A 27,799-nucleotide genomic window follows, 5' to 3' on the forward strand; every position below is an offset into this window, starting at 1 on the left:
TCTGTTCCACATGAGAAGTTTCACAAATCGGATAATAATTGGAGGCATACCAGGCTAGATCAATTGATAATTTATTGCTGGGTGGAAAAACTGTCTATATGGAAAAGCGAAAATCAATGTGTGATGGTCAAATCTTGATTATAGGTGCAATATAGGACCTTTGTTGCAGCCACTTACTGGCTGATTTTGCTATTCTTATGCATGTCCCTATGAACATATATAGTGGCAATCATAACTTACAAAGTTGGATGATTTACTGAGGTGATTGTAACTTGAACAATTAATGTACTAGAGCAGATATTACATGATTGATATCCGAACATGAACCTGAGAGGGCATATTGTAAACATATGCTATTGAGGGCTTACTGTGCTAAGTCCTTTCTCTTTCTATGCAAAGTCATTTTGCATTTGTACAAATTCCCTACTTAATCATGAAATCATCCATGCACATATTATCATCATCCAATCCTTATCCCAACTATTTGGGGTAGGTTACATGAATCCTCTTCTACACTCCTGCTCTGTTAAGAGCGGCCATACTTTCAGTCACACAATAAGAACGCCCTAGCATGAGCATATAACATAGGAAGGATTTGGCAAGTTCTGTGCTGGATGCCCTACCTAACACAACCCTTCTTTATCTGAGCTTGGGATCGGCATATGACCGGCTTGGGTCTAGCCATGGTGGAGTTACACACACAAATATACATATTTCTGTGCATTCTTGCATGTGTGTTAATGTATTTCCAAGCAATATACTTCTCTTTCTCTTCGATTTAGCAAGCCTGATAGAATCCCTCTCTCTCTCTCTCTCTCTCTCTCTCTGTCTCTCTCCTTTTATTTATTGAAATCTTATGCCCCTTGTCAACATTGTTCTCATTTGCACCCTTTTCTTTCTTTGTAGTTTTCTTTCTACTGTCCCTACCCTTTGTAGTGGCTTGCTCTGCGGACCTTGTGGTTCTACGTCCATATGTAATGGGACCTGTGTTACAGGAGTAAGGATCATAATCTTTAAATTCTTGGTGTTTCTCAATAATGTTTCTTTACATTTTCTCAAATTTCATGTATATTTTATCAGGGCACTGGATTCAAGTGACCTCGTTTTCTTTGGTCATAGAAAGGTTGTGCTTTGATGTATGGACACCTTCCTTCAGTACTTAACCACACTAATTAGGTTCAATATGTAACTTCATGCATGGAATTTCCAGAACATTTGGCGTTGTGGGAATAGTTCCTGTTAGATCCCTTCTAACATGGCAATGACCTTATCACATTTTATGTAGAAGCCTTAATAGTAATGTGCTAAGGAGGTTTACTTGCAAGTGCAAAGATGGAAATGCAAATCCCCCAAATCGGCATCTTAAAAGTTTGTACTCCTTCCACGTATAGCTAGGAAATTTTTTTTGTTGAGATTTTTGTTCACAAAACCTACTCCTTGAAGTTCAGGAAGAAGGCTAAAAACCTCAGAATAGATAAGATTTGCAGAATTCAAGTTAGTTGTTAGAATGTTGATCTGAGAATTACCTTGAGTGTCTCCTTATGAACGTTTAATATGACGGAACTTATGAACGTTTAATATGACGGAAGAGTCAGTAGGTTTTATCAGCATAAGTTCATTTGTTTTCTAGTATGAGGCACTTGCAGTGTACCATTGACTTCAGCTTACTGCCCTGAAAAGTGTGTGCTGTGCTCTAGACCATAGTTGTTAGAGGTAGGAGTGGGTTTGGATACGGGAGCGGTTCATGGAACTCCGAACTGCCATAGGGTGGAAGTTCCCTAGGATTAGGACTGATGTCCATACATTCAACAAGTTAAGGAGCTAGTTCCTAGGATACTTAGGAGCAAGATCCCATGACACTGGGATCGAGGTTTTGACTAGGACGGATTTAAGCCCCACTATACATAATACAAGATCAATCAATAGTATGTGATAAAATTGGGATCGAGCCAACATGATCCATTATCACACCTTAGCTTATTGCCAATCCCATAGTTATAGCACTCCAATTTACTAGAATAATATCATAAATTGGCTTAATATGATATTAAATTGTAGTTTTTTGATATCATACTTGTATAAGACCTCTTAAAGGAACTGCAGGATCGAGTTCCTAATGTGGGACCGTTGCCTTACCATTAAGGTTCTCAAAACTCTAGGAATGTAGATACAAGTTAGGTACAAAAATGGGGACAAAATACTCAAAAAATTGCTGAGATCCCCTAGTTGGAACTGAAAGCTGCTTCCTCTCTAGCAAGAGCATCAGCAGTATTGGCTTCCCTGAAAATGTGCCTCCACGAAACTCGAAGGCCGCTTCCGAGATGAGAAATTTCATCGAAGATGTGATCGAGTCTCTAGGGGTAAGGTGCTGAGCCGGAAGCCCAAGAAATGACGTTTCTAGAATCCCCCTCAACTAACAGCTCAGAGCTCCAGCTAGGGCTGAATTTGGGAAGGCTCTCAGATAGGGCAATGGCCTCAGCAGTGGTGGAGTCCGCAAAACCAATGGGAAGGGAGAAAGAAAGATGTTCGTTACTGTGAAACCAATGGTCTTCCATGTCGCTTTGTCAGATTATATTTCAAAGTGAAAGTTTCTAGGTTTGTTACTTTAATATCCAGAAGAATCAGTGCAATTTGGCTACAAGGTTCTTAATTCAGTGCTACAATTTTTGCTCAACTTGCTTGTAGGGTTTTTGAACTGATAAGGTTTCTTCGTCTCTTGCCTGTATTCATAGTTTCAGATTCCAATAGTGATAAGGGAGATATCAGTATTGAAATATTTGTTTTTTCTTTTCTTTTTTTGTCTTTTTATTTGAGATAACATCCTTAGGTTGAAGAAAACCAATTACATCTAGTTGTTTTGATAGGAGCAGACAAACTTTTAGATGTGCTTGGTATGTTTAAGGGAGCAGGAGAGGGGGGGGCCAACCCTACAGAGCGGCCTGGTCTACCACTACGCACTCATATAAGGGAATCAGCCAGGTCGTTTGCTTCCCTCAGCACCTGTTGAAATGTAATCGGTCCATCTTGACAGAGGTCAAGGGCCCATCCTTGACATCGTCTAATCTCCATCGATACGGTCAGTCCCTGGCCCATCTAATGACATTCAAGGAGTCACCTTAAAAAATGAGCACAGCAGTGAATACCTGAAAGAATAATTTGAGCTGTGTGAGGAATGCTTTTGTTTCAGCTGTATTGGCATCCCCAAACCCCATACGACAACGAAAGACAAGCAGGTTGTTGCTCGAATGCTCCCTTATTGCACCCTGAACATTTGAGTGGCACGGATTACCGAAGGAACTCACATCAAAATTTTGTTGATGTTGCGTCCTGGTGGACCTGTGCATACGAAATGGCTATGCAGGACCCTGCTGCATGCCACATGATTCCATTCCTGAGCGAGGTCAAGGGAAGAGTATCAAGTGGAGCACCTTCCCAACCAAGATCCAAGAAATAATGAAATCTCACGACCATGTTCCAGCTGTATGTACTCTGGAATATTTCCCTTAAAAAATCCTTCCATTCCTCTCAAGCTAGATGCCTCCAAAAAAGGCACTTCGGCTGATAAACCAAGGGTCTTCCCCTTTTGGATGAAGGGACCCCCTTGCCAGCTAGAAAGCATATCATCTACTGAGCATGGAAAAACCCAAAGGACCTAAAAAGGCTCAGAATATAAGACTGCACACCTCTACTGAAGCTGCGATGAAATTGAGATGGTCCACCATCTCTTCAGCATCATCTGTGCACTCTACAGTTTTCCATACATATGCTTAGATATTTTTGAATGTTGTGTCCATTTTGTTTAATGTTAAGACTATTCTTTGGCTGGGGGTCATGTAGTACTGATGTCTTTCACTCTTTTTAATCACAATGAAATATCTGCAATATTATTTGCCTTGATTGGAATTTCTCTGTCTTTGGGTATTACTCAGAATGTTACATTGTTTCTAGAGAGATTTTATCGAAAATGCCATACTAGAAATATCTTTAAATTGTTTGCTTCTGTTTGCTTAGTATTATTTATACAGAATGCCTCTTAACCTTCTCTTGTAGGTTGAAAATCTTGATGGGGAGGTTTTCCTCTATTTTTTTAGTATATTGTCTCCATGAAGCCAGCTTTCTTCAATAAGTGAATACTTATGTATGTGATCTGCACATTTTCTTACTGAATCAACAACCCTGCTACTTTGATATTGTCAGGACTTGATGACCTCCGTGATTGGACTAACAATGTCCAGCCTTATATCCCGATTTATGTGACAGCACGTGATTTTGAGGTCTGACTCTTGAGCCCTTAGTATCAAGTAGAAGATTCCATTGACTAAGGTTGAACATGACACTATTATTTCCAAAATGGTCTTCCCTTTCTAAAATGTATGATCTTCATATCCAACGGTTCTTCCTTTGATACCTATTAACTTGTAGAGGTATAGACCTACTAAAAGGTTCTCCATGTAATACTTGTTGATGTGTAAAAATATATGAGGACAAAAATAGGGAAGTATTCATGATGCCTACATGTTTTATGGAACATAAATTGTAATGCACCATGCTTTAAATACCCATTTGGAATATTCCAAGGGCTAAATGAGAGACTAGTTTAATAGATACCCTGTATAATGAATAATGAATACCATAAACAATGATACCTATATTCACACCACCACTCCTATCTTAAGAATGAAAAGCATTTGGTGATTGTCAATGCAAAGTACTGACGGGCTTTTCATCACAACACTGATAATGATCGACTTCACAAGAATTCTATTGGATTCCGGAAGCTCTCATTTCCTCTTCATTAATATTGCCCACTCCTTGATTTCGTTCGAGCAAGATGGGATTGTGCATAATAAGTTTTCAATGTTCGGCAACTCATGGTAAGAACTGTTAATAGAAATCCAAACATTTATCTTTCCAGGCATGAGGAAAATCAGCAATTACTCTCCAGATATGGAAAACATTATGCATCACCGCATGCCCTTGAGTGTTTTGAATAGATGATGTAGCAATTCTATCCGCATATAGCAATTCTATCTCAATGGAGATATATAAGAAAGGAGTCTGTGCAGATATGTTGTTTGATGATTTGATCTTTATAGGTGCATCCTTAGTTTTATTAACCTTGTAGTTGGGTAGCATTCCTACTCCCAAAACTAGAATATCTCCACGGCAATTCCTGTTGTGAATTCATCTTTTTTGTGCATCTGCACTCATGCTCCATTTTCCTTATTGTTGTGGTTATGGTAACGAATCACCTACCATCACATGTATATTGGTTCATTGCCTTTGGTTTGCTCATGGTGGACTAGGATGTGATTTCTTATCTCTTGTTTTCATGGAACTTGAGGAAATTAAGGGAGCAAACGCCATTTAATGCCTAGTCACCATGAGCACTCAGTGGGGATGTAGCCCATGGTAAATACACTGGCCTGCAGTGCATTAATCAACTCGTGGGTTACATGCTACACTTGCCAGTCCATGGATGTTCAATCCAATTCACTGAGAATTGCAAACTAGCTTTTGCTATGGAAGCAGGTCACATGAGAAACTTTAATTTCCTGTTTCTATTGCTAGGTTCCGCTTCATTTCTGTCAATGCCGCTCCAAAGTGCCTCACTGGGAAATCAACAAAACTGCCTGTTTGTTAATCACTATCTCAAGTTTCCTTAATGCTGTTAAGCTTGTGGAATGTATATGACCACACTTCCTTGTTGGTCAATCACTTACCATGCTAGACGAATTTTTTTTTAGTTTTTAAATTGCCGAAATAATCAAGAAAATTCTATAATAAGGAAGTTTGAATTGGGTACTTTAGTGAAGCGAAATACTCTCCTTAAGTAACTCATCATCATCAAAGCTTTTTCCCAACTAATTGGGGTCGACACTCTAATTAAGTAACTAAAATGTGAAAGCTATGGACCTGATATTTGTTTGATGCATTGACATCATCGCAGGAATTGCTATGACGTGAATCATAATGCTATAGAATCCCTTTGAAAGTTCATCATAAGCTAAAAATGGCATTCTATTATACACTGCTTTAGTGGTAGAAAAGGGGGCAAAAATTGCTTTGAGAGTCTGACATAACTTTCACTTGTTGTAGGCATCACGTGATGCTTTATGTTCCAGAAGAGTCCTGGTTAGGGTGTCTAACTTTGATCTTTAACTGCGTAGAAAATTTTATTTTGCTTCTGAAATTCTCAATTCTAGAGTAAGAAAGTTTAAAGTGAGACTCTACTTTTCACTGCTTGGGATAGACCTACGTAAAGGGCACTTTGTGAGATCACTTCTGCAATGGAGAAAAATGTCTTGACCTTTGAGCAGATGACGAAAAATCCTTAGAAAAGCTATTAATCAATGGAAATTTGCACGCAATTTTAACATACATTCACATAGGAGCAGCTACAGTTCTGTTTATTTTATTGTTTAAGTTTCATAAGTTTGTCTGACATGCCTGCACTAATTAATTCCAGGATTTTCTGATATATTGTCTGTGGCATTCTGCGGTCCAGCATCACCTGAAACAATCACCATATAAGTCCAGATTGGTGATTGGTATTCAATAATCTTGTATTGAATTGTAGAATATTTGGGTTACAAAGGTCTAAGATATTTGGGCTTGAAGATCTGAAACTCCTATTTTCCAATGTTCTGAACCCTAATCTTGATGCCATTTCAAATTTCCAAAGGATAAACCTGAAGTATGATGACTACCTTGAGGCAGCCTTTCTCGTTATTTCTTATACTAGTTTTGTTGGAACAGTCCAGATGTGTAAAAGAATGTTACTAGTAAATGACAAACTACAACTGCACAAAGAAAACAAACTATTTCTGGTACAAACCTGTTCAACAATGCATAGGAAGTATTTTCGCGGTGTTCTTCTAATATTTTGTTTGGAACCTTATTTTTGGCTCTATATTATTTATATCCATGAGTGTTTCGATGAACTTAATATTTATGATCACTTTTCATATGCTGAGTGTTTTATTCTAGAGAAAGGGATGGAACAATGTCTTGATTAGTTGCCATTGCTTCGTTAAGAGGGAATTTTTTTACTTTTCTTATGTTTGGTGATTTCTGTTGTAGAGAAATAGTTATCTATTACATGTGCTCACATCAAAGTTTATGCTTGTTATTGTTTGCTGAAAAGCATCCTGTCTTCATTGCGATTGAAGCGTTTTTAACATTTCAGGTGATGAAGAAGACACATTATTATATAGTTGATACAAGTGTTGTCACTCCTGGAGCAGCAGTTTCTGAGTTGCAGTTCAACATTATAAAAGACGAGCCATTCGTTGTACATAATCTTGAGGTTATCTGTGAGGCTTATTTCTCTTGCTTGACTATGAAAAACTCCAGTATATTAGAATGTTGGATGCAACGTGATGGTGCTAAGTGATAGTTGTGCATTCCTAATCAGTTCATTTTTAAATCTGTTTTTTGCTACTATAGAGCTGTGTCAAAAAATGACCCGAAATATGTGATCCAGATGATACTGAAATGGTCACTGTCTTTTATATTATTTATGAATTGTGCTCACTCGGTCATTCTTTTTGTTTACATTATTTACATTGTATTTTATATTATTGGTCTAAGAAGGATGAGGGCCTTAAACTTGCCCTTAACCCGTCCCAAGCCCGGGTAAAGGAGGTTGGTTGTGTTAGGTAGGCAGCCAATGCAAAACTTTGTCTAAGCTTTCCATGAATCTTGAATCTACATTGTATTTAATATTGGCTTCAACTTTAAACATTTGAGTATCGATCATTTAATGAATGCAGTTTCTCCTTTGGCCAAAGCTAAATCCTTAAACATAACCAAAAACCTATCTTTATATACTATGATTAAGAAATATATATGATTGAGCATTTGATAGACATTATAATCTATGAAAATTACTATGCTGGTTTCAAATTTACCAACAAAATGTTAATGTTCTTCGTAAAAAAGTAAAACGAAAGTGAGGAAAGTACTCCAGTCATAAGACCAATTTACCCCATAAGTTCCAAGAAATGAAAAAAGTACCCCACCTCCCTTACACTTACCCCTACCATCTCTCTCCTCACTGCCTTCTTGCTACAGTCCTCTTACCTGCTACCAAATACAGGGGCCTCTCTCTCTCTTTCTCCCCCTCTCCTAAAAAAAAAGTCATATGCCTTAATGATAGAAAAAGTGAAGCCCCATTGTTGGTTACCTTTCTACGACCAGAAAGATAGAGGTGGACTGGATCTGCTGCAACCATGACCTCTTTCCCTCTTTTTTTTTTGTTATTTTGGAAAGCCCCCATGACCTGTATCTCTCTTTACACCCCAGAGTACAGGCAGGAAGCTGGGGTTTCTTGTCAATCTTCTGCCTCTCGATGTGGGTGGTTAGCCACTTTTGGTTGCCATCTTTTCTTTCTCGGCTTTGTACTTTGGCGTGTTTGTACTCGGCTAACTAGCTAGTGGCGAAATTGAACAACTGGAGGTTTTGTGGCAGTCACAGTTGGTTCCTGGCTAGGTTGGTGTAATCGGTAATCTTCTCAATGTGATTTTCGGCCATGTAAGCTGTGAGGTTTTGGACTCCTGGGACTCATTTTGATAGAAGTTAAAGCAGGAATTGATTGTGTCTGATTTGGGCAGCTGGGCACCATTTTTCCGGCAAGTAGTTGATCATGACATGGGATTGTGGAACATGCTGATTTACTGTACGCTGGGCCATTATCTTTGATGAGACCTACACTCCACTGGGTCTGTCATGGCTAGGAATATGGTTGCATCAGTTTTGCTGCTTTGTCTCACTTGGATGTTGCTGAGGTCTGGTTTTTTATCTGGAACAGTTTTTTGTAAATCTAATTTAATCTATTTAACCATCCACTCATCCTTTTTAAAACAGTGCACATGTTTCTTTTTTAATTTCTTGAAAACTAGTATTTGGCAAGGAAATTGGTGTTTCCTTATATTATGTTACTGCCAATCAAACATACTGTTCACAATGCAACTTGCTTGGGAAACCTTGTTGGGAATGCTTGATCCACAAGATTCTAAATGAACTCGTGAAGACATCCTTTTATTGAAAAGTCATTAGTTTCTTTCGACAAGTGTGTCATAAGTTTCAAGATTACCACTAGTGTGAAGTGCATACTTGGGTTAGTTAGTGATTATATGTGACCAGGCGTCGAATCTCAGCGCCTTGCTCCTCAGATTCCAAGTCTTTTTAAGTAGCTCGATTGTTGATCATCAATGGAGGTTGTGTGAATATGTGTTAGTAATGTTTTGAAGATGATCTTGGACATTTTTAAGTCTTTAGTAACAACCATTCAGCACTTATACAGGAATCTAATTGGCGTGTGTCAACTCTTGTTTTAGCTACTGCTTCCTGCTCTGGAGTCATTATTGTTTTAATGTAATTATTCATGGTGTTATATTTCAGTAAAAAATAGCGAAGATGAGGATATATGCCATTTATTGTAATTTAACATACATTTACATAAGGTGTAACTCATTAAATGTCTATTGCACACAATCAGCATATAAACAGAACAAAGATATTGGAAGAACCATAGGCCCAGTTTTACATGAAAATATTTAAGAAGCCACTTGTTCTTCTTAACGAAAGTATTTTGTTGAATCATATCACGCTGCAAATATCTCTTCTGTTTTTGAGAGTTGACTTGTCACACTGCAAATATTTTCTGAACTTGATGTCTATGTACCTTGATTTAGGTGACTCCTTTACCCGTATGGCATGGGAATGGTTATCACTCCCTTGGTTTTCGCTTTGGAAATATTTGCTACATTAGGTAAGGCAAGTAAATATGATTTAGGACTTGGGTCCGATTAATGCTTTTGAATGTATGATATCATTATTTTTTAGAGCTCTTATGGTTTTGTTGAGAAGATCTATTTTTGAATTACAGTGATGTTAGTGAGCTACCTGAGGAAACATATCCACTCCTCAATGACTGTGACTTGCTAATTCTGGTAACAAAGACTTGCATAATTGCTCTTAGGTTTTCTTAGTATGTAGTGAATGTAGTGAACATCATCAGTATGCCAAGTTACTTCCATTTCTAAAACTACTGCAGGTTTTAGGTTATTCTCCTTTATTCTCTTCAAATACTTATTTCTTATAAATTTGTTTTTTCAGGATGCATTAAGACCCGATCGTTCATCTTCTACTCATTTTGGACTACCTAGGGTGAGTTTTTTTCGTGCAGTAGTCGACCTTTTCATGTCTTGGAATACGTTAGTTATGTCAATCCTTTACAATACCAGGCCTTAGAGGAAGTCCGGAAGATTCAACCAAGGAAAACACTTTTCACTGGTAATGTTGTACTTCTCCATCTTGTCACTTCTTGTTCATCATGGAGTTCCATAATAAGTGAATAATTAGTATCAATGTCTAGAAGGGATATTGCGCTGCCCAGACGGAGCCCTAGATTCCTCGGCAACCCAAATAGAGAGTGCAGGGGGTGGATCCTCTGGGCTTTGAGTTGGATAAACCACCACCACCCCCACCCCCACCCCCCCCTCCCAAAAAAAAAACAAAACACACACACAAAAAAAAAGAAACAGAAAAGACACACACACACAAAAATTGAGCTTATATATATGTATATTTATGTGTATTTATTATGTATATGTGTGTGTGTGTGTGTGTGTGTATGTATCTATGTAAACTCTTGGTCCCTTTTGACTGTTATTATGTTGTGCTAATTTCAAACTCATACATGCATGAGGTTGAAACTTGAAATTAAATTGCTATCTTTAGAAGAATGAAACTTGCCCAAAAATTTTATATAGTTGTCTAGATCACTAAATAGTTGCATAAACATCTGTTTGCATATCCCAATGTGTCATAGTCAACCAATACTCCATAATCCACATCGACCATCATACACTATAACAGAAAGTCATAAAAGTCAAAACTCAAAATACTCCTAAGTGCATCCTCCTCCTCATCCTCCTTCCTCACTCTCCTCAACCGGTTTCCTTTGAGATTTGAGATCTAGTGGCCTGTTACAGGGCTCGATGGGGTTCCAACAGCCTCATGTACTTGGCTTCAGGTCAAGCTCTTTCTAGGGAATACTTTATCATTTTCACCATCAAACAATCACTTGCTGGTATCATCCATTTTTCTCACAGTAAATGGGTAGACATTTTGTTCTTGATACCGCTCCATGTTCTGGTTATATTGCACCAAAACAAGGTTATTCATTCTCTCTTGCTTGAGTTTGTTTCTCTTCTTTATATGTATCTATTGGATACTGCTTGAATGTGCGATTATAACTTACAAATATATGATATAATAATTAATAAAATCAAAACTATAAAAGTTTCAAAGCAAAAACCCAAATATTTAACTTTATCAAAAAAAAAAAAAAAAAAACCCAAGTATTTAAAAAAGTCACGTATGACACATCAAACAGTAAAAAGGAGTCAAAAAAATGAAAAGGGACAATAAGGTAGAAGCAAATTACTTTCCCTTTTCCATTCTTAGGACAGTTTATGGACTAATAACATAGAAAAGTCCTAGGATGCTTGAGTTTGTTGAAATTTTATTAAAGTCAAGTTACCCTATCTTAATAAAGTGTCAAAAAACTCAAACTGAAACCCACTCTTAAATATGGGCCAAAAAAATCCAAAGTTGAATTAAAAAAGAAAAAAAAAAAAAAAAAAAAGAGGAAGAAGAAAACCCAATATTCACTAATATCACCAAACCCTAAGCCAAAAATTGAAATACACTAACCTTTCAAAGCTCAATCAAACTAGTCTTGAATTGGTGAACTATGGTTCCTCTTTTTTCGCTAATTCAAGTCTAAAAAACCATCGCCTTCTATTCTTAATTTTTTGCATTAAATTGAAATTATCAAAAACCATGTCCTTCTTGAAAAATCTCAAAAATCTGTTGTTTTATGTAGATTTCTCTCTAAACACAAGCACAAGGGTTTTGGGGAGAACGCTGCTAAGAAAAAAACACTGCCAAAACCCGTTTCCTCCCCCCCTCTGAAAGAAAAGGAGGGGGGGAAAGGAAATAACCGTTTCTTCCCTTGCCCTAGGGTTTGTTTATGCCGTCGGCCATGGGCCATCGAGCTGCCCATCTAGGCACTGAAGCACTAGGTGGGTGTCTTTCCACATGGCCAAATTATTCGCCCGCCAAGGCTGGTTTGATTCAGAGGGGGACCTTGACTGCTTAGGCTGCGAGGTGCCAGAATTTTTGAACATTGATCAACATTTCTAATGCCACTTTTAAATTTTCTCCTTGTAAGTGTGGAAGCGTTTCTATATCTAGATAGTTAACTAAGAATTTTTGTTGTTTGCCTTGGCAATTTGGGTCAATGTTCCAATTCTAAGGATTTAAAGGAGTGAAATATCTCATTGGCTTGTATCTAATGTTTATGATCTCTCACATGTTTTGATGCCACTTTTGTTTTGGAAATTACCAAGGATATCTTTCTTTAATATTCTTCTTTATATATCCGCTCATGAAAGAAATGAATTAGGATATCATCTGAGACTGTTTTCACAATATACGTGGTATGGAGGACGCTTGGAATATTTTTTCTCATCAAACTTCATTCCATTACTTGGTTTTGCTACGTGGAACCCCATTCTGCTAAGTGAGCTATTGTTGATTTAATTTTGAGCCTGTTTGCATCATGTATAAATTGTAGATAGTGTGATGTTGTATGCATCTGGCTCATTACGCAGTATTTAGTGTGGCAAATTTATATACTGCAAATTGGTGACAGTTGTATTCTAGACAGGAGTTATTAAGGAAGGGGTAAAATTTTAGAAAGTGGTTTGCCCCCATCCCAAATGGGGTGGCTTGGTTTGATGACTAACATGTGTTGGATTTGGAGTTCGCCCCCTATGGGTAGAGAGACCTCCATGGACTTTCTGATATTCTTAGTGGTTAATAGAGAGAAGGACATCCATGGTATTGGCTGGACTTCTGCATGTTAGAAAGAAAAGAAAGGGATACTATGTTATATGGATTTCCAATTGGGGATAAAATTGGCTAGAGGAATATTTTCCATTATTAGAAAATAGCTCCTCTTTTGTATAGGATTCCCTCATGGGATATTCCTATAAAAAGGTGTCGAGGTGTGCACACGGATGCTAGGCATGCATGAATCGGGCGCAAAAGGGGCTTTTGAAGGGTTTGGGTACTGTCTGGACTGCGTGTTCAATCATGGTATTGGTGGTCCATGCGGCGCACTGGTGGTACATCAATGCCCAGTTCTGAGGCATTGCACATAGATGGTCCTATGAGACCACTGTGTGCAGGTGATCCTGCTTGACCACAATGCCCAGGTGGTCTCACTTGACCACAGAGCTTTGGTGTCTCATGGACCACTTAGACGAGGTGGTCTCGCATGTGCACAAGGTCTAACGCCATCATAAAACGAAAAAAGAAAAAGATCGGTGGAGGCACATTTTTGCATGACAAAAGCCAGACTTGTGTGAATTGGCACCGGTGGACCTTGCACGTGGAGGGGCATGTGTGGTACCACACTTGTGGACTGGCACGTTTGGGACCACACACGTGGTATAGCACATGTGAGGCCGCACTGTTTTTTTGACATTGTGGCTGCGCAATATCTGCGCCTTTGCTTCTCTGGTGTTTGCAGCCACACAGAAACTGTGTTTGCAGCAGCACAGAAACTGTGCTGTCCCTCGGCCTTACTGGCATACTATGCGACCTCATATAAGTTGATTTAGATCCAAAATTTTCATAGGGCATAACTTTTCATCTGTGCATCCCTTTTTGACATATAATATATGTTTTTAGGGTGGCTTGCAAAGTAGAGTGCAACCGGCAGGGTCCAATGTGCTGATTGTGCTCCTATAACCCTTTCCAAAAAGTTTGAGATGTGGTTTTAGGATCCCCATTATATGCCATCAATGTTGGTAAATCGTAGGCAATCCGATTGTGTGTTGCTTTGGATAGTCACTACAATTAGTTTGCACTATAGTGGGGTTTGCATTTGGGATGCAAGCACTCACTTGATGACGAGATTAGAAAGCCTTACTTCCAAGTCGTCTCAATGCTGATTAGTAGCTCTGGCCCCTTCTGGCTGCACAAAATTTTTCACTTTGGGTTGCTTTGGATGTATGACTGTTTTGATTCCTGAAGATTCAAGAGAATTCTAGGATTGATGATACACATGTGGATGAAGATGAAAACAAACCTAGATATCCATATAATTCACTGTAAATTTCTTTTTTATTTTCATGGACATAGACTGCTAGTGCATCAAAAGATTTTGATTGTTGAAATCCTTAGAAGGGAAATGCGAGACGATGGGAATTTTGATACATGTTTTCTAGTACCCAATTGATAAGCAAGCAATATTGGGGAGCCTGACCATTAACATACACCCCCCCTGAGGAAGGGTATACAATATCAGCTAGTCAAGAGATGGATAACTTATCAAATGTGGATCAATAATGATCATTGTGCTCACTTTTATGATGAGTAGCATCTACAATGACTAAATGGATTTAGTTTGAAAGTTTTCCTATAGCCAGGGATATAAAACAAACCTTGCAATTCTAGTTTGCTGGTACCTCAGCTTCCCCATTGCGCGCACTCATGTGAGCATTTAATGTATATGAAGTGCCACCACATGTCTCCACTATGGAGCATTTGAGAAAAATGTTATAGAAATCTGTGACATGATTGTTGCTGGCATCGTTTTAAGTGAAGCAATAGATACTGGTTGTGCGTTGGTCACTTTCTCATCTTGGGAATGGTGATATTGAGGATATGGAGCATCACTAATCTCAACATCTGGAGTTAGTGGCAAGGCGCTGCTATGTGAGCATTGTTGGAAAATTTCTTGTTCTAACCAGTAACCGCCGAGTTAGATTGGAACTAGGCGGTTCCGGTTTCGGCCTGTTTTGGTGACCGGTCGGGTATTTAAAAACAAAATTATATAAAATCTCAAAAAACAAGGGATTTTTTTGTAATTTATTTTTAATGTTTTTCATCATTATTGCAATAATCGGAACCCATTAATATTTATTTTTACATTTTCTCATCTTTTTTAGAAACTTTCAAAAATACCCCTGGGCAGAAATCAATTCTTTAAAAGTCATTCTTTTCATTAATTTTCAACTTCATTTGGATGTGTTTTGTTCAATCATTCTTTAAATATAACGTTTCATATTTTAGTAGATTTTTTTGTATTTTTTGTATTTCTTAACGCTTTTTTGACCGCTCGAGTCTTGCCCTGTTAGAACGGTTGAACCGGCCGGTTTACCGGTAGGCCGGTTGAATCGCTTTCAGGCTCATATCTGGTTAACCGTTTTGGTTCAATTTTTCCAACACTGTATGTGAGTGATAGTGGCAGCGCCATGCTTGCCATGTTAGACTCAAGGGAAGTGACAATCCCAAGAGCAAGCCTAAGGGCAACATTCCCAAGAGGAAATGACGAAATGGAAGTTGAGGTTGCCAAGGGCAAAATGAAGGTGAGGCAAGTGAAGCACCCAATGGTAAACAGTGAGATTTCACCATTACGATTGGGGATAGATCTGCCACTCACTCGTGAATGCTCTAAGTTGAATGTGGCACGAACCATTTACTCCACTATTTATGCTACTTTATGCACTTGGTAATGGATGCTTATTCACTTTGCATTAGTTGGACTATGGGTTTGGGAGCATCAAAACACATAAGGGAGGTAGATGCGTTTAGCTTCCCTTGTTCCGGTGGGAGGCGTAAGCACTTGATGGAGAATAACATCACCATGAGCATTTTAGGTAAAAGGTCCTCTGGATGATTGTTTGGTTTTGATTAGACTATGTTGCTTTGTTATATGCTTTACACTCCTGGGACTAGAGGAGGCTAATGTCCATGTTCTGACCCTCGTCAATAGGACATTCGGTTTGTTTCCCAAGGGGATAGTATTTTTTCTTTTTTTGAAAATGTTAACCTTGAATTGATAGTGGGGAAAGTAGAGTACAAAAGACCTTGGTGATCCACATAAAAGGATGCTCAAGGGGAAATAAAATAAGAGGCCGGAACACTTCCTTTTTTAGGAGGTTACAACAGGGTAGCAACCTAATAAATAGGTCCGTTCGATGAACAAAAAATAACAGCCCAAAAAAAGTAAACACCAAAAATTAGTTGTCCACCAACATAGCTGCTTCTTTGGAGAGCGTATCAGCTTCGTGGTTTCCTTCCCTCCAAGTATGCATCCACACGACAGACATATTCCTGCAAAGGTGATGAATCTCGTCAAACGTGAACAAGAAAGTCTTTGTGCCCAAGAAATGGTGTTCTTGCATTCACCTTCCACCACTAAGGAGTGTAAGTTGAACGGTTGAATGAGTTTTAGGTCTTCCAAAAGCACGAGGGCTTCGGCTTCCATAGAGTTGGTGTGGCCAATATGTTTGGAAACAGTGGCCAGTGTAGAACCAAGGTGGTCTCTGAGAATGGCTCCTACACCTGATGGGCCCGGGTTCCCGATGGAACAGCCATCGAAATTCAGTTTGAGCTCTCCTGTCTTGGGGAGCTTCTACCTTGTGGTCCTGGACAAACGCACTCTGTTGACTTGGAGGACACTGCTCCAATCGAGAGTGAAAGCCGATGCTGGAATTCCTTTGAAGCTGCTATGGTTGGTTGCCCAGAAGATGATTGTGGTCTTGAGCTTTTCGAACACTTCGTTCCAAGGGAAGTACTCCCCCCAAAAGTTCTATTGTTACGCTCAATCCATAGGGCCCATAGAGCAGATTCCACTCTGGATTCCCAGAGCAATACCCCTGCTATTGGCCAGGGATAGGGTTTGATAGACGAACAGATGGATGTTACCTTAGGCAGTAGTTCCCATTGAACGTTGAAGAGTTTGAGGATTGCCCCCCACAGATTGAAGGCAAAGGGATAATGCAACAAAAGGTGATTGTTTGTTTCTTCAGCTGCTAGGCACAAGACACAACGATTGGGTATCAGAATGCCCCCTCTCTGCAATTGATCTACTGTGAGGACTCTCTGGGAGAGAGCCAACCACATAAAGATCTGAATTTTTGGGGGGGGCGAAGGAGTCCCAGGCTTGAGCGGCTAAGGCCAGAGGACATCGAGAAGGGCTGTGATAGAAAGAGGACACCGAGAAGAGGTCAGAGGGTGCGGGTGTCCAGATCGTGCAATCAGAACCAGTTGGTAGAAGGAAGTAAGCGTATAGATCTGTCGCTAAGGTTGTGAAGCTCGCAAACTTCGAATCATTAAGAGCTCTTCTGAATGTTGGGTTCCACGAGCAAGAGGAGCCAGTCAAAAGCATTTCATCCACAATAGAGGTCCCTTGATCTTGGGTCAGAGAGAAAAGGTCTGGAAACCTTTCCCTGCGAGGGGTGTGGCCTAACCAAAGGTCTTGCCAGAATAGGATGTGATTCCCTGATCTCAGGTGGAATCTGATTCGTGACTTAAAGGTGTGGAAGGTTGAGCAGATCGACCTCGAAATGCCTGAGGATCTTTAGTTGGTCCTACAGTTTGGTAACCACGGTTTTCTAGGAAGATGATACTTGTGCTTAAGAATATCTATCCATAACTGATTCCTCAGGTTCAACATGCGCCAACACCACTTACCAAGGAGGTGTAAATTCTGGGTTCTGAGGTTTTTGATCCCTAATCCTCCCCTTTGCCTTGATTGGCAAAGTTTGTCCCATGCAGGCAAGTGGAATTTGTTGCTGGCTCCATCACCCGACCAGAAAAACCTTCTCATTAATTGTTTGATCCTAGAGCTAACTGCCACAGGCATGCGAAAGAAAGCAGAAGATCAGTAGCAACCAGAGAAGGGAAATTGATTTCGAAAAGGGTATGTAATCTCTATCCAATTCTTATGTTTTTGTGTTTCTGCTGAATTGGGATTCACTCAATGAATCCAGCAATATTGTCCAACCAAACTGGCCTCTAGGTTTTGGTTGTCAATTCACCAAATATTCCATAGGTGCTCAGAAATTTCAAATTTTCTTAAAAATAAATATGACATCAAATGAAGAAGAAAAGGAAATTAAAAGCAAAGAAACCAAAAGGTATGATGCACTTTTTTCCAATTTTCATTGGGTTCATTGAATGAAATCAATAGTAGACACTAGATTAGGCTAATCAAGGTGCACCACATGGTTTTATTGATATATATTTATGATGTTATTGAGATATTTACGGCCATTCCATCCAACAGCCACAAAAGTGTCGTTGTTAAGCCGTCGAAATATGTTCAGGTGGTTTCCCCCTTTGAAAGCAGGTTGTGAACAAATATCAATGATTCATTTCAAGAAAAACAATAAAATACTTGTATGAGAACGAGTGAGGAACTTGGACCTTAGGGAGTCGTCAACTCTATAGCTGTCCAGAATTTCCATATTCATTGTCGAAAGTTGTAACAAAAACCTGTCGGTCTGGTTTCCCTTTTGAGCTATGAGAAGCATAAAACTTTACGGCATCTTTGTTACTTAGGAATCTGATATAAGGAACCCTGTACTATTGTTGATTTCTTACTCCTGAACCCAATTGATCCTGACATAATACCTACATAATTCCTTGGAATATCCTTGTCTACCCTTTCCGTACTTGGATTTTGAATGTTTTCCCATATGTGAACTTAGCAAAAAAGCCCCATTGACACCCATCCAATGAATACTCGAAGACCTTTGCTTTGTTGCCTGCCATATCAGGTCTATGCAAGTTACAAAGGACAACATCCCTTTATAAAATTGTGCTCCCCTATTACTATAAGTAAACGTCAACATTCTCAAAAAAAAAAAAAATCCCTTTATAAAATCTCCAAAGGAGTGATCATTTATAGGAACACTTGAAAAATCTTATTGTTTCTCTTCTAGTTATCCTGTTTGCTCCCAAATATATGCCAAGCACGAAAATGATCCTCATTACTCTTGTCATTTACCATCCCTTGCAATGATTCTTGTGTACTTAGCCAGCTAACTTCATTTTAAGAGCCCCAAAATCCTCCAAGGAGAGTCTCAATTCTCCAAGTGACTACTGTCTTTCTTCCATGCAAGACAAATATTCGGAAGCAACAGTTATTATGTTTAATGTCTAGTTTAGATGTTCTTCTTTTAAACTCCAGAATAACAATCAGATATATGAAGACTGGCTGGCTACTGTTTAAAGTTTTACTAATTTAACAGTATATCGATTGGAGTAACCTTCACATCCACAACGATAAGACACATTTGGCTAGCACTATTAGAAAATCTCGACTGCCTCACTGCCACTTCAACATTCACTCACTAGGCATTTTTATGACGTCTAACAAGTAAAATCTACGTATGCGCATCTGAATTATAGCCATTCAAGTTATTTTTGCATCCTAAAGATCTTGTAAGTAATTACTTGTCAATTTATCTAAGTAATACCTTTCTTGATATCGATGTTAATCTAAGTAATACATTTCTTGATACCGATTTTATGTTTTCCTGATGTCTTATTTTGTTGCCCATCATTAAGGTTAGGAGCAATCGTCAACTGAAACTAAATGAACTAAATTTGCTTGATTTCTAAGATGATCTTTTTTCAGAAATAGTTCCTTGTTATATTTTCCTTTTCAGGAAATGATATACTAGTCCAATGAGTTTTTCGCTCTGCATCTTCTAAATCATGTGCCAACCCTAAATAATTTGGATAAAGCGTGGATGATGATGATGATCTTCTAAATCATGTGGCCAGTATGCTTCCAATTGTCATCTGTTAATCTACCCTTATTTTGTGCCAATGTTAATGCCGATTTGATTAAAATTGAAAAATTACATCTCAACGGTTTTGATCTGCTTACCCTTGCAAGTTACTGTTCATTCTAAGTTTTTGACATGATATGGAGTTTTATTCAAAATCTCACCTTTAAACCACCTCAAATATCTTTTCTGCTGCTGACAAAATTAGACTTGTCGTTTACCATTTTGCCAAGGTAGCGTAGTGAACTACCTTAATATAGAGAAAAATTTGAAGTTTGACTACACAACATAGTGAATTACATTTATTATCGTAGTGAATTTGAAGTTTGACTACCCAACATAGTGAATTACCTTTATCTTTGCCCTTGGGGCAATGATGCAGCTAGTGAGGCATAACCGAGGCGCGTCAATTGCTGGTTGAAAACTATTTCCACACATAGTGAATTACCTTTAATATAGTGAATTACCATTTTGCCAAGGTGTCATTGTGAACAACCTTTAATATTGCAAGGTTATCCCAGGAGATAGTTTGACTACCGAACATAGGCTTGTGGTCATGGACATCTGCATAAAGACATGGAGGAGAATGGGTGAAAGTAATGGGCGTCCAAGAATTAGGCGGTGGAATTTAGAAAATGAGAAAATAGACTTATTTAGGGATAAATTAGTTGAAGAAGGAAAATGAAATTTTGAACATGATGTCAATGTAATATGGAATGAGATGGCTGAATGTATCAAGAAAGTGGCAAAAGAAGTTTTAGGAGAATCTTGACGGAAAAAAACCTTCGATAAGGACACTTGGTGGTGGAATGATAAGGTTTAGAATGCCATTAGTGAAAAATGATCATGTTATAAAACTTGGCAGTTAAAAGAAACGATCAAAATTTAGAAGAATATAAAAATGCTAAGAAAAATGCTAAACAAATAGTACGTAAAGCTAAACTTAAAGAATATGATAATCTACACAATAAACTGGGAACAAGAGAAGGTGAATAGAAAAAATAAGAGAGAAAAAGTGTAGGGATCTAAACCATATTAAATGCATTAAGAGTGAGGATCAAAGGGTCTTGGTGAAGGATGACGAGCTCAACGAAAGGTGGAGTCTATTTAAAAAATTATTAAATGAGGAACACAATGGAAACATAGTGGTAGAAGGGATTGTTGGTACAAATGACAGCGGAGGTCATAGATACATTTGTAGAATTAGGATGTCGGAAGTGAAAGAAACTTTGAAAAGGATGAAGATAGAAAAGGCTTTAGGACCAAATGGTATCCCGATAAAGGTTTGGAAATGTATGGGGGAAATTAGCATTGACTGACTGACAAAGCTGTTCAACAAGGTGTTGAGAGCAAAGAAAACACCAGACGAATGGAGGAAAAGTATTGTAGTACCTATTTACACAGTGTTTCAAAAAGTGCTAGGCGGGTCCTAGGCGGCCTGGGGGGTCTAGGGCACTCAGCGCCTAGGCGGGTGCCCAGAACCTGTGCGGCCCAGTTGAATCCAAAAAGGATTTTGCGATTATGTCAGTTATATATATTATATAAAAAATAAAAATTAGGTATTTAGGGCACATCATAATTCAAATTATACTACATATTAGCATTTAGCACACACTCCATAAGAATAACCATAATCCATAAGTCGGTTCATACTCCATATCCAATTAAAACTTAAAATTTACCAACCAACCAAATTACCAAACCAAGTTACCAAATAGTATCAAACCAGTACTGCAGTACACCACCATGAGGAAGAAAGAAAAATTGAATTATGAAAGTAATACTTGAAGACTCAAAAGAATCTTCAATAGTTCAATACTTCAATCAAAGTTTAATAATTATTCAACATTCATCATTCATTCATCATCAAAAAATTTAGGATTAGCTGTATTGGCATCATATTCATCAGAGTCGTCACTCTCGTCGACATATTGGTCATCCTCGCCCTCCTCTGTCTCTTTTGAATCGGCCTCTTCTTTCTCCTCTTCCTCCACGCTTGTTCTCTGTGTAAAAGATCTAGTGGCCCTAGGAGGGTCAGCTGATGTCCTTGAAGCATCCATAACCATGTCCCATGTCAATCCTTCATGCCCCTCGACTTCATCATCATCAACTAACCACTCCATCGCATTGTCCATATTTTTTTATCTAATGGGGTCTCTCTTATCTTTTTTAGCAAACCTGTCCTTCAAGAATCGATTGTACTTGACATAAACAAGGTCATTGAGCCTCTTTGATTCAAGCTTGTTCCTTTTCTTTGTATGAATCTAACAAAATCAAATGAAACTAATTAAAATAAAATATCTATGGTTCATGTATTATTTATAAAATTATACAAATTACTCTTCCCCTTCAAAAGTACTCCAATTGCGCTCACAACCGGATGAAGAAGTGGTTAGGTTTAAGATCCGAATGACCAACTTTTGTAAATGTGGATAACTACACTCATGTTGGCTCCACCAATGGGCTGCAAAGATATAAAAAAAATCATAAATAAATAATAAAATTACTTGATTACTTGAACTTGATGAAGTTAAGAATATTATTAATACCTGGATCAATTTTGGCTATTTGCCTCATCGCCATTGAACTCCCAAAAGACTTTAATGAGCACTTGTAATTTATCAGCTTATCAGTGCATATAATATCTTGGATATCAGGATCGAGAGACTAGCACATCTACACACTTATTAAATCCAGTCATAATTGTGTCATTTGTGTGTATATCCTTGTCAACATAAAAAAAGCTAGGTTCAAATAATAACCAGCTGCATGCAATGGCCGATGTAGCTGCCTATCCTACTTCTCATCAATAATAATCTCCCAAACAGGCTTGTTGCGAGTTTCGTCATCATTGAAATTTTGGGCTATCTCTCTTTTGCATTTCTCCACAGCCTCATATATGTAGCTCATAGAAGGCTTGTCACTACCAACCATGCGAAGGACTTTGATAAGAGGAAAAAATACCTTAAGAGCGCCCTTCACCCCTTGCCAAAAAGCCTTAAAAAAGATAATATCTCTCACCTTCTTCCCAACCTGATCTTTAAACAACTTGCATGCTCTCCAATCATTCAAGGTAACATCTGCCTCAACTGCACTCTCCTCAAATGTATACTATCTAGGCATAAGTACCAGGTCGCAAATCTCGTGACCACGGGCTTTACAATCTCTTTCTTCTTTGTAAAGCTACGCATCATGCTGAGGATGAGATGGTGGCTATAAATGAAATTAATAACTAACTTGGCCTTCTTCACTGCACCTGATATCTTGATTAAACTGCCAAGAGACTTAAGCATGAGGTCTATACAATGTGCTGTACATGGTGTCCAAAAGAATCTAGGATTAGCTATGTGCAACAAATTAGCTGCAACAACATTAGGAGCAGCGTTGTCTGTGACAACCTTTACAACAAGATGCTTCCCAACGTCCTTGATTCCCTTCTCTATAACTTGAAATATGTAATGGCATCATGGATATGATCAGAGGCATCAATAGACCTCAAAAAAACAGTCCCTAAAGGACAATTCACAAGCAAATTCATCTGACTTCTTCTCTTCCAATCACTCTAAGCATCAGTCATAATAGAAACCCCATACTGAGCCCATGCATCCTTCTTAACTTCTACAACTTCCTTCTTGACACTCACCGTGTTTTTTAAAAAAGGCTCTGAAAGCTCATATGGGGTTGGGGCTTTCATCCTAGGGCCAAATTAGCTAATTTCCTCTACTGCAGCATAGAAGATGCTTAAGCAAGCGGTATTGAAAGGAATGCCCGCCTCATAAAATCATGTAGCATGATAATAAGCAGCTCTATCTCTCTCTTCTTGATTTTATTTTCAATGGTGGTTTGCTTCTTTGTTTTCTCTTCTGCAACCTCAGGGTCAGGTCGAGGTAAAAAACTATCCATAGGCCCTCTAACCCGAGGCTTCTTAGTCCCAGAACCAAAACCAGAAGCAATTACAACTCCCTTCCCCTTTCCCCTAATAATGGATTGTTCAACCTCTTGACATCCCTCCCCAATTCTATCCTCATCACTATCATCATCATCATAATTGACCCGAACTCCAAACCTAATATCTGCTATAGAGGCAAATCTCTCATCTTTTTTCATTTTTACCATACTCAAAAAATTGTTTATTTCCTCTTTAATAGCATCAGGAGTGTTTTCACATGGGGTGACATCCCCCCCTGATACCGGCAAGATGTTTCTTGAACCGGTTTATGCCCCATTTTGTATCCTTATCACAAAACTTGCATCTTATGCAATTTTTATCATTAGGATATGGATTATAGCTATATTTCCAAACGGGATCACCACTCCTATTAGATCCCAAAGAAGACATCTAAAAAATAATGCAATTTTCTAAAGCAATAAAAAAAATCACTTTGAGTTTGATTGCTCAATCTTCAAACTTCCAAATCAAAGATGCTTTAGACTCAAAATCTTCTAAAAAAACCCCCAATAGATTTGTAAAATATCAAAAATTAAATCCAATATCAATGGGTGATATTTTGATCAATTTTTGTTAACTTTGAGAAACCCTTCGATCCTAAAGAATTCACCAAAAGCTAGTGTTTTGGGGGCTTTCTCTATCTAAAATGGGCTCCAATAAGTTTTAGGTTTCAAATGAACCTAAAATCCAAAATTTTGGCTCTTTAGTACAAAAAAAATGGATAGAAAATGCCCCCATCGAAACCCTTTTCCACCTCTGGCTGGGGCGCAGGCCTTGGGTGGCCGCCCAAGACTGGGTGTTGGGCGCTTGCCTAGGCAGTCGCCCAGTTTGGCCGCCTAGGCGCTGGGCGGTCCACTTTTTGGATCATTGTATTTACAAGAACAAAGGAGACATACAAAATTGTGCAAACTATCAAGGGATCAAGCTTATGAGCCATACTATGAAGCTTTCAGAGAGGGTCATTGAGCAATGACCAAGGCATGAAACGAGTGTATCTGAAAAACCAATTTGGTTTTATGTCAGGAAGGTCAATAACTAAGGCTATTTTTCTACTTAGGCAATTGATTGAGAAGTTTAGGGTCAAGGAAAAAGACACCCACATGGTCTTTATTGATTTAGAGAAATCTTATGATTGAGTACCTCAAGATTTGATTTGGCGGGTGTTGGAAAAGAACGATGTCTCTAGAAACTACATCGACTTGATGAGAGATATGTACGATGGAGCGCTAACTAGTGTACGAACAACTAGTAGAGAGACGATTGAGTTTTCAGTGACAATAGGTCTACATCAAGGGTGGGCATTGAGCCTGTACCTCTTTGTCTTAGTTATGGCCAACTTAACTAGGCACATGCAGGATGAGGTATCGTGGTGCTTATTGTTCACAGATGACATAGTTTTGATTGATGAGACCCGAAACAGCATCAACACAAAGAACTTTGGAGGGATGCTTTAGAATCCGAAAGTTTTAAAATTAGCCGAACTAAGCCAAAGTATATGGAGTGCAAGTTTAGTAATAATAGGAGTAGAGATGAGGAAGTAGTCAAGATTGACGGCCAAGAAGTACAAAAAAGACCACACTTTCGATATCTTGAGTCGATAATCCAGAAAAATGGAGAGATCAAGGAACATGTCCCCACACAAAATTAGAGCTGGGTGGGCGAAGTAGAGATGTGCAAGTGGAATTTTATGTGATCGTCGCATACTAGTGAGGCTGAAGGGCAATTTCTATTGGACAATGGTGAGACCAGCTTTGCTCTATGGGGCGAAATGTTAGACGGACAAAAAAACTATACCCATAGAATGAGTGTAGCGGAGATGAGGATGTTGAGATGGATGAGTGGCAAAACAAGAAGGGATAGAATTTGAAATGAATCTATTTGAAAGAATTGAGGCATGGTACCAATAGGCGATAAAATGAGAGAGACTAGACTTAGGGTTGGCCATGTGTGGCACCGACTAAGTACATCATCTGTTAGGAGGTGCGAGTTAGTTCAAGTGGAAGGACTGAAAAGAGCAAGGGGTAGGCCCAAAGCATGTGGTTGGAAGTAGTCCGAAAAGATATGAGGACTTATGGCCTCACTGAGGATATGGCCTTTAATAGAGTAAAATGGAGAACCAGGAGTCATATAGCCGATCCCAATTAATTGAGAAAAGGTTAAAATGATGATGATGATAGAGAAAAATTTGAAGAGCTTAGGGAGAGGGAGTATAGAACTGCGTCTATAACTGTCAGTTTGTATTAACCATTTTTTAGTATGAGCACATGCTATTTTGCACCAAAACCATGAATGGTTTTAACACTGTCATTTCAGTGGAATGTCTTGAACAGAGACCGTTAGAATTTCTTTTATAAAGTGCACAATTTGCGGGCTCTACTTCTACTCTGGTGGTTTGGAACTCTAAGCCTTGTGTTGTGTATTTCAATTGCAATCCTATTCCTACTATTTTAATTAATTACAAATAGAGACATTAACGAGCTCAAAAATTAGACATCTTTTACTTAGCGGCAATAAACTCTCTGCTCTATAATTGAATTTCTATACTGGAATAATTTTTCGTTATCATTCATTCATTGCTCTGATGGATCATTGAGAAAAAGGAAGCAAATCAAATTAGAAATTTGATTCCTAAATAACATTGCATAGTCATGTATCCTCCCTCATGTTGTTGAGTTCTTATTGTTCTTTTAACATTCAGGATTTCCATTCTGTCTCCTTCTTTCCCCTGGATTTCTATGGCTTCTATGATGGTTCATCAGACCATTATGTGTTTTGTCTATCTTTTGGTAATGTAAATGATTACAATTATCATTTGTTCATGCCTGGGGAAGGCATTGTTATGTAACTTATGTGCTTTATGCCCATAAAATGTGGGCAACTCTGTAAGATAGCAATCTCAATCAGTTAGGGTTTTGTCGTGGAAAATGGCCAATAGGACTTCATCTGCTATGCTTTAGATGTGTGATTGTGCTTCAGTAAAATAGTTGAATGTGATTTTAAAATTTAGGCAACAATGTATAGGGATAGATCTTAGTGAAGACTGTTGTTTATCACAGTAAACCCATAGATTCTTTTCTTAATCCCTAAATTCCTTTTGACTTGGATCTACACTTCAATAATTTCTTACAAGTTGCTTCCCAAGAGTAACGTGCAAATGATGGGAAAAGAATCTAGCTTATATCCTCTTTTTGTTTTTTTGGTTAATTCAATGGGAAAGGGTTCTCCATCTTGTGGTTGGACTGGAACTCATGACATCACGTTGTGACGCCTTGCCACCCTGACCACCTGGTCTTGAGCCCAATCCTAACTAGATTATATCTTTCTGATGCAATAGTTTTATTAAGAGTAGAGGAAAACTAGATATGCTGACATTATTATTTTGTTGTTGTGAAGGAATGATGCATCTGATGGACCATGAGAAAGTAAACCAGGATCTAGCGAAGTTACTGGAAACAGAGGGCCTAGATGTTCAATTGAGCTATGATGGCCTTAGGATACCAGTGAACCTCGAGGGTTTTGGATCACGGTGTAAACCATTATCTGCAAAAGAATTTATATGAATCATGATTCAGGTAAGTAGCCAGAAGCTCAACAACGAGCCTAAACTACCTCCAAATTTTGTAAAATTGCCTTTTCAACCATTCAATTGTAATATGAATTTTGTCTCTCCATTCGAGGCATTGAATGGTGGCTCATGAACCCAAATGGCTAACATTTCTTGACAATTGGTATAAAGATGAGGAGATACGCTGACATGAGGCCCTGATGAGAAATATTGAGAGTTGTCAACTTTTGGCATGGAAAGGTTTGCTTTATATGTTTCAAGTGAATTCTCTAATCCATTTTTTCATACATTTATTACCCTACTTTGATATCAGAAACTTGCTACACTAGGCTTTCATCATCAGGAAGTTCACTTTTTGAAAATTGTCTTGTAAAGGCTTCTGTGATTGTTCAAACTTCCTGCAGCTCAGAAAATCCTTCATGAAGTTCAAGGGAAAAAGAATGTTTGCAAACAAGTTGATTTGAGGACGATTATTTGTTGAGATTGATCCATCAAAATTTTCAACAGTAGGTTAAAGCAGGTGAATGTGAATATATGGAACTACGCTCACCAATCTCTGCATGACATCCCCACTCCACAATTTCCTCTGGGCCACTGTGCCAACTGTAGGGGTGGGTG

General features: G+C 38.5%; 1 protein-coding gene and 1 non-coding gene across 28 annotated transcripts in view; both read left to right on the plus strand.

Moving 5' to 3' along the window:
• The window catches only part of LOC18443598 (Metallo-hydrolase/oxidoreductase superfamily protein), a 69,247-nt gene extending 41,793 nt beyond the window's left edge, over positions 1-27,454 (plus strand). For 16 of the 27 annotated variants that reach the window (XR_016056004.1, XM_088867486.1, XM_006853785.4 and 13 more), the window contains 7 exons: positions 4,198-4,274; positions 7,190-7,309; positions 9,699-9,775; positions 9,893-9,956; positions 10,123-10,173; positions 10,251-10,299; positions 27,010-27,454. Coding sequence is in view for 16 of the 27 variants with exons in the window: in XM_088867486.1 (XP_088723612.1) it covers positions 4,198-4,274; positions 7,190-7,309; positions 9,699-9,775; positions 9,893-9,956; positions 10,123-10,173; positions 10,251-10,299; positions 27,010-27,176 (605 nt within the window). In the remaining 11 variants the exon portion in view is untranslated. Of the gene's footprint in view, positions 1-906; positions 998-4,197; positions 4,277-7,189; positions 7,317-9,698; positions 9,776-9,892; positions 9,957-10,122; positions 10,174-10,250; positions 10,300-27,009 lie in introns of those variants that run through there. The other 11 variants (XR_016056005.1, XR_016056001.1, XR_016056000.1 and 8 more) reach the window with 5 other exon arrangements.
• Positions 20,023-20,164, plus strand: LOC148781963 (U4 spliceosomal RNA). Its single transcript, XR_016056725.1, has one exon. It is a non-coding gene; the product is annotated as a U4 spliceosomal RNA (small nuclear RNA).
• Positions 27,455-27,799: the final 345 nt, after the last annotated feature.

Source organism: Amborella trichopoda, chromosome 5, assembly GCF_054954075.1.
Source record: "Amborella trichopoda isolate Santa Cruz 75 chromosome 5, AtrichopodaSantaCruz75HAP2 v2.0, whole genome shotgun sequence".
In the NCBI taxonomy this organism is placed as follows: domain Eukaryota; kingdom Viridiplantae; phylum Streptophyta; class Magnoliopsida; order Amborellales; family Amborellaceae; genus Amborella; species Amborella trichopoda.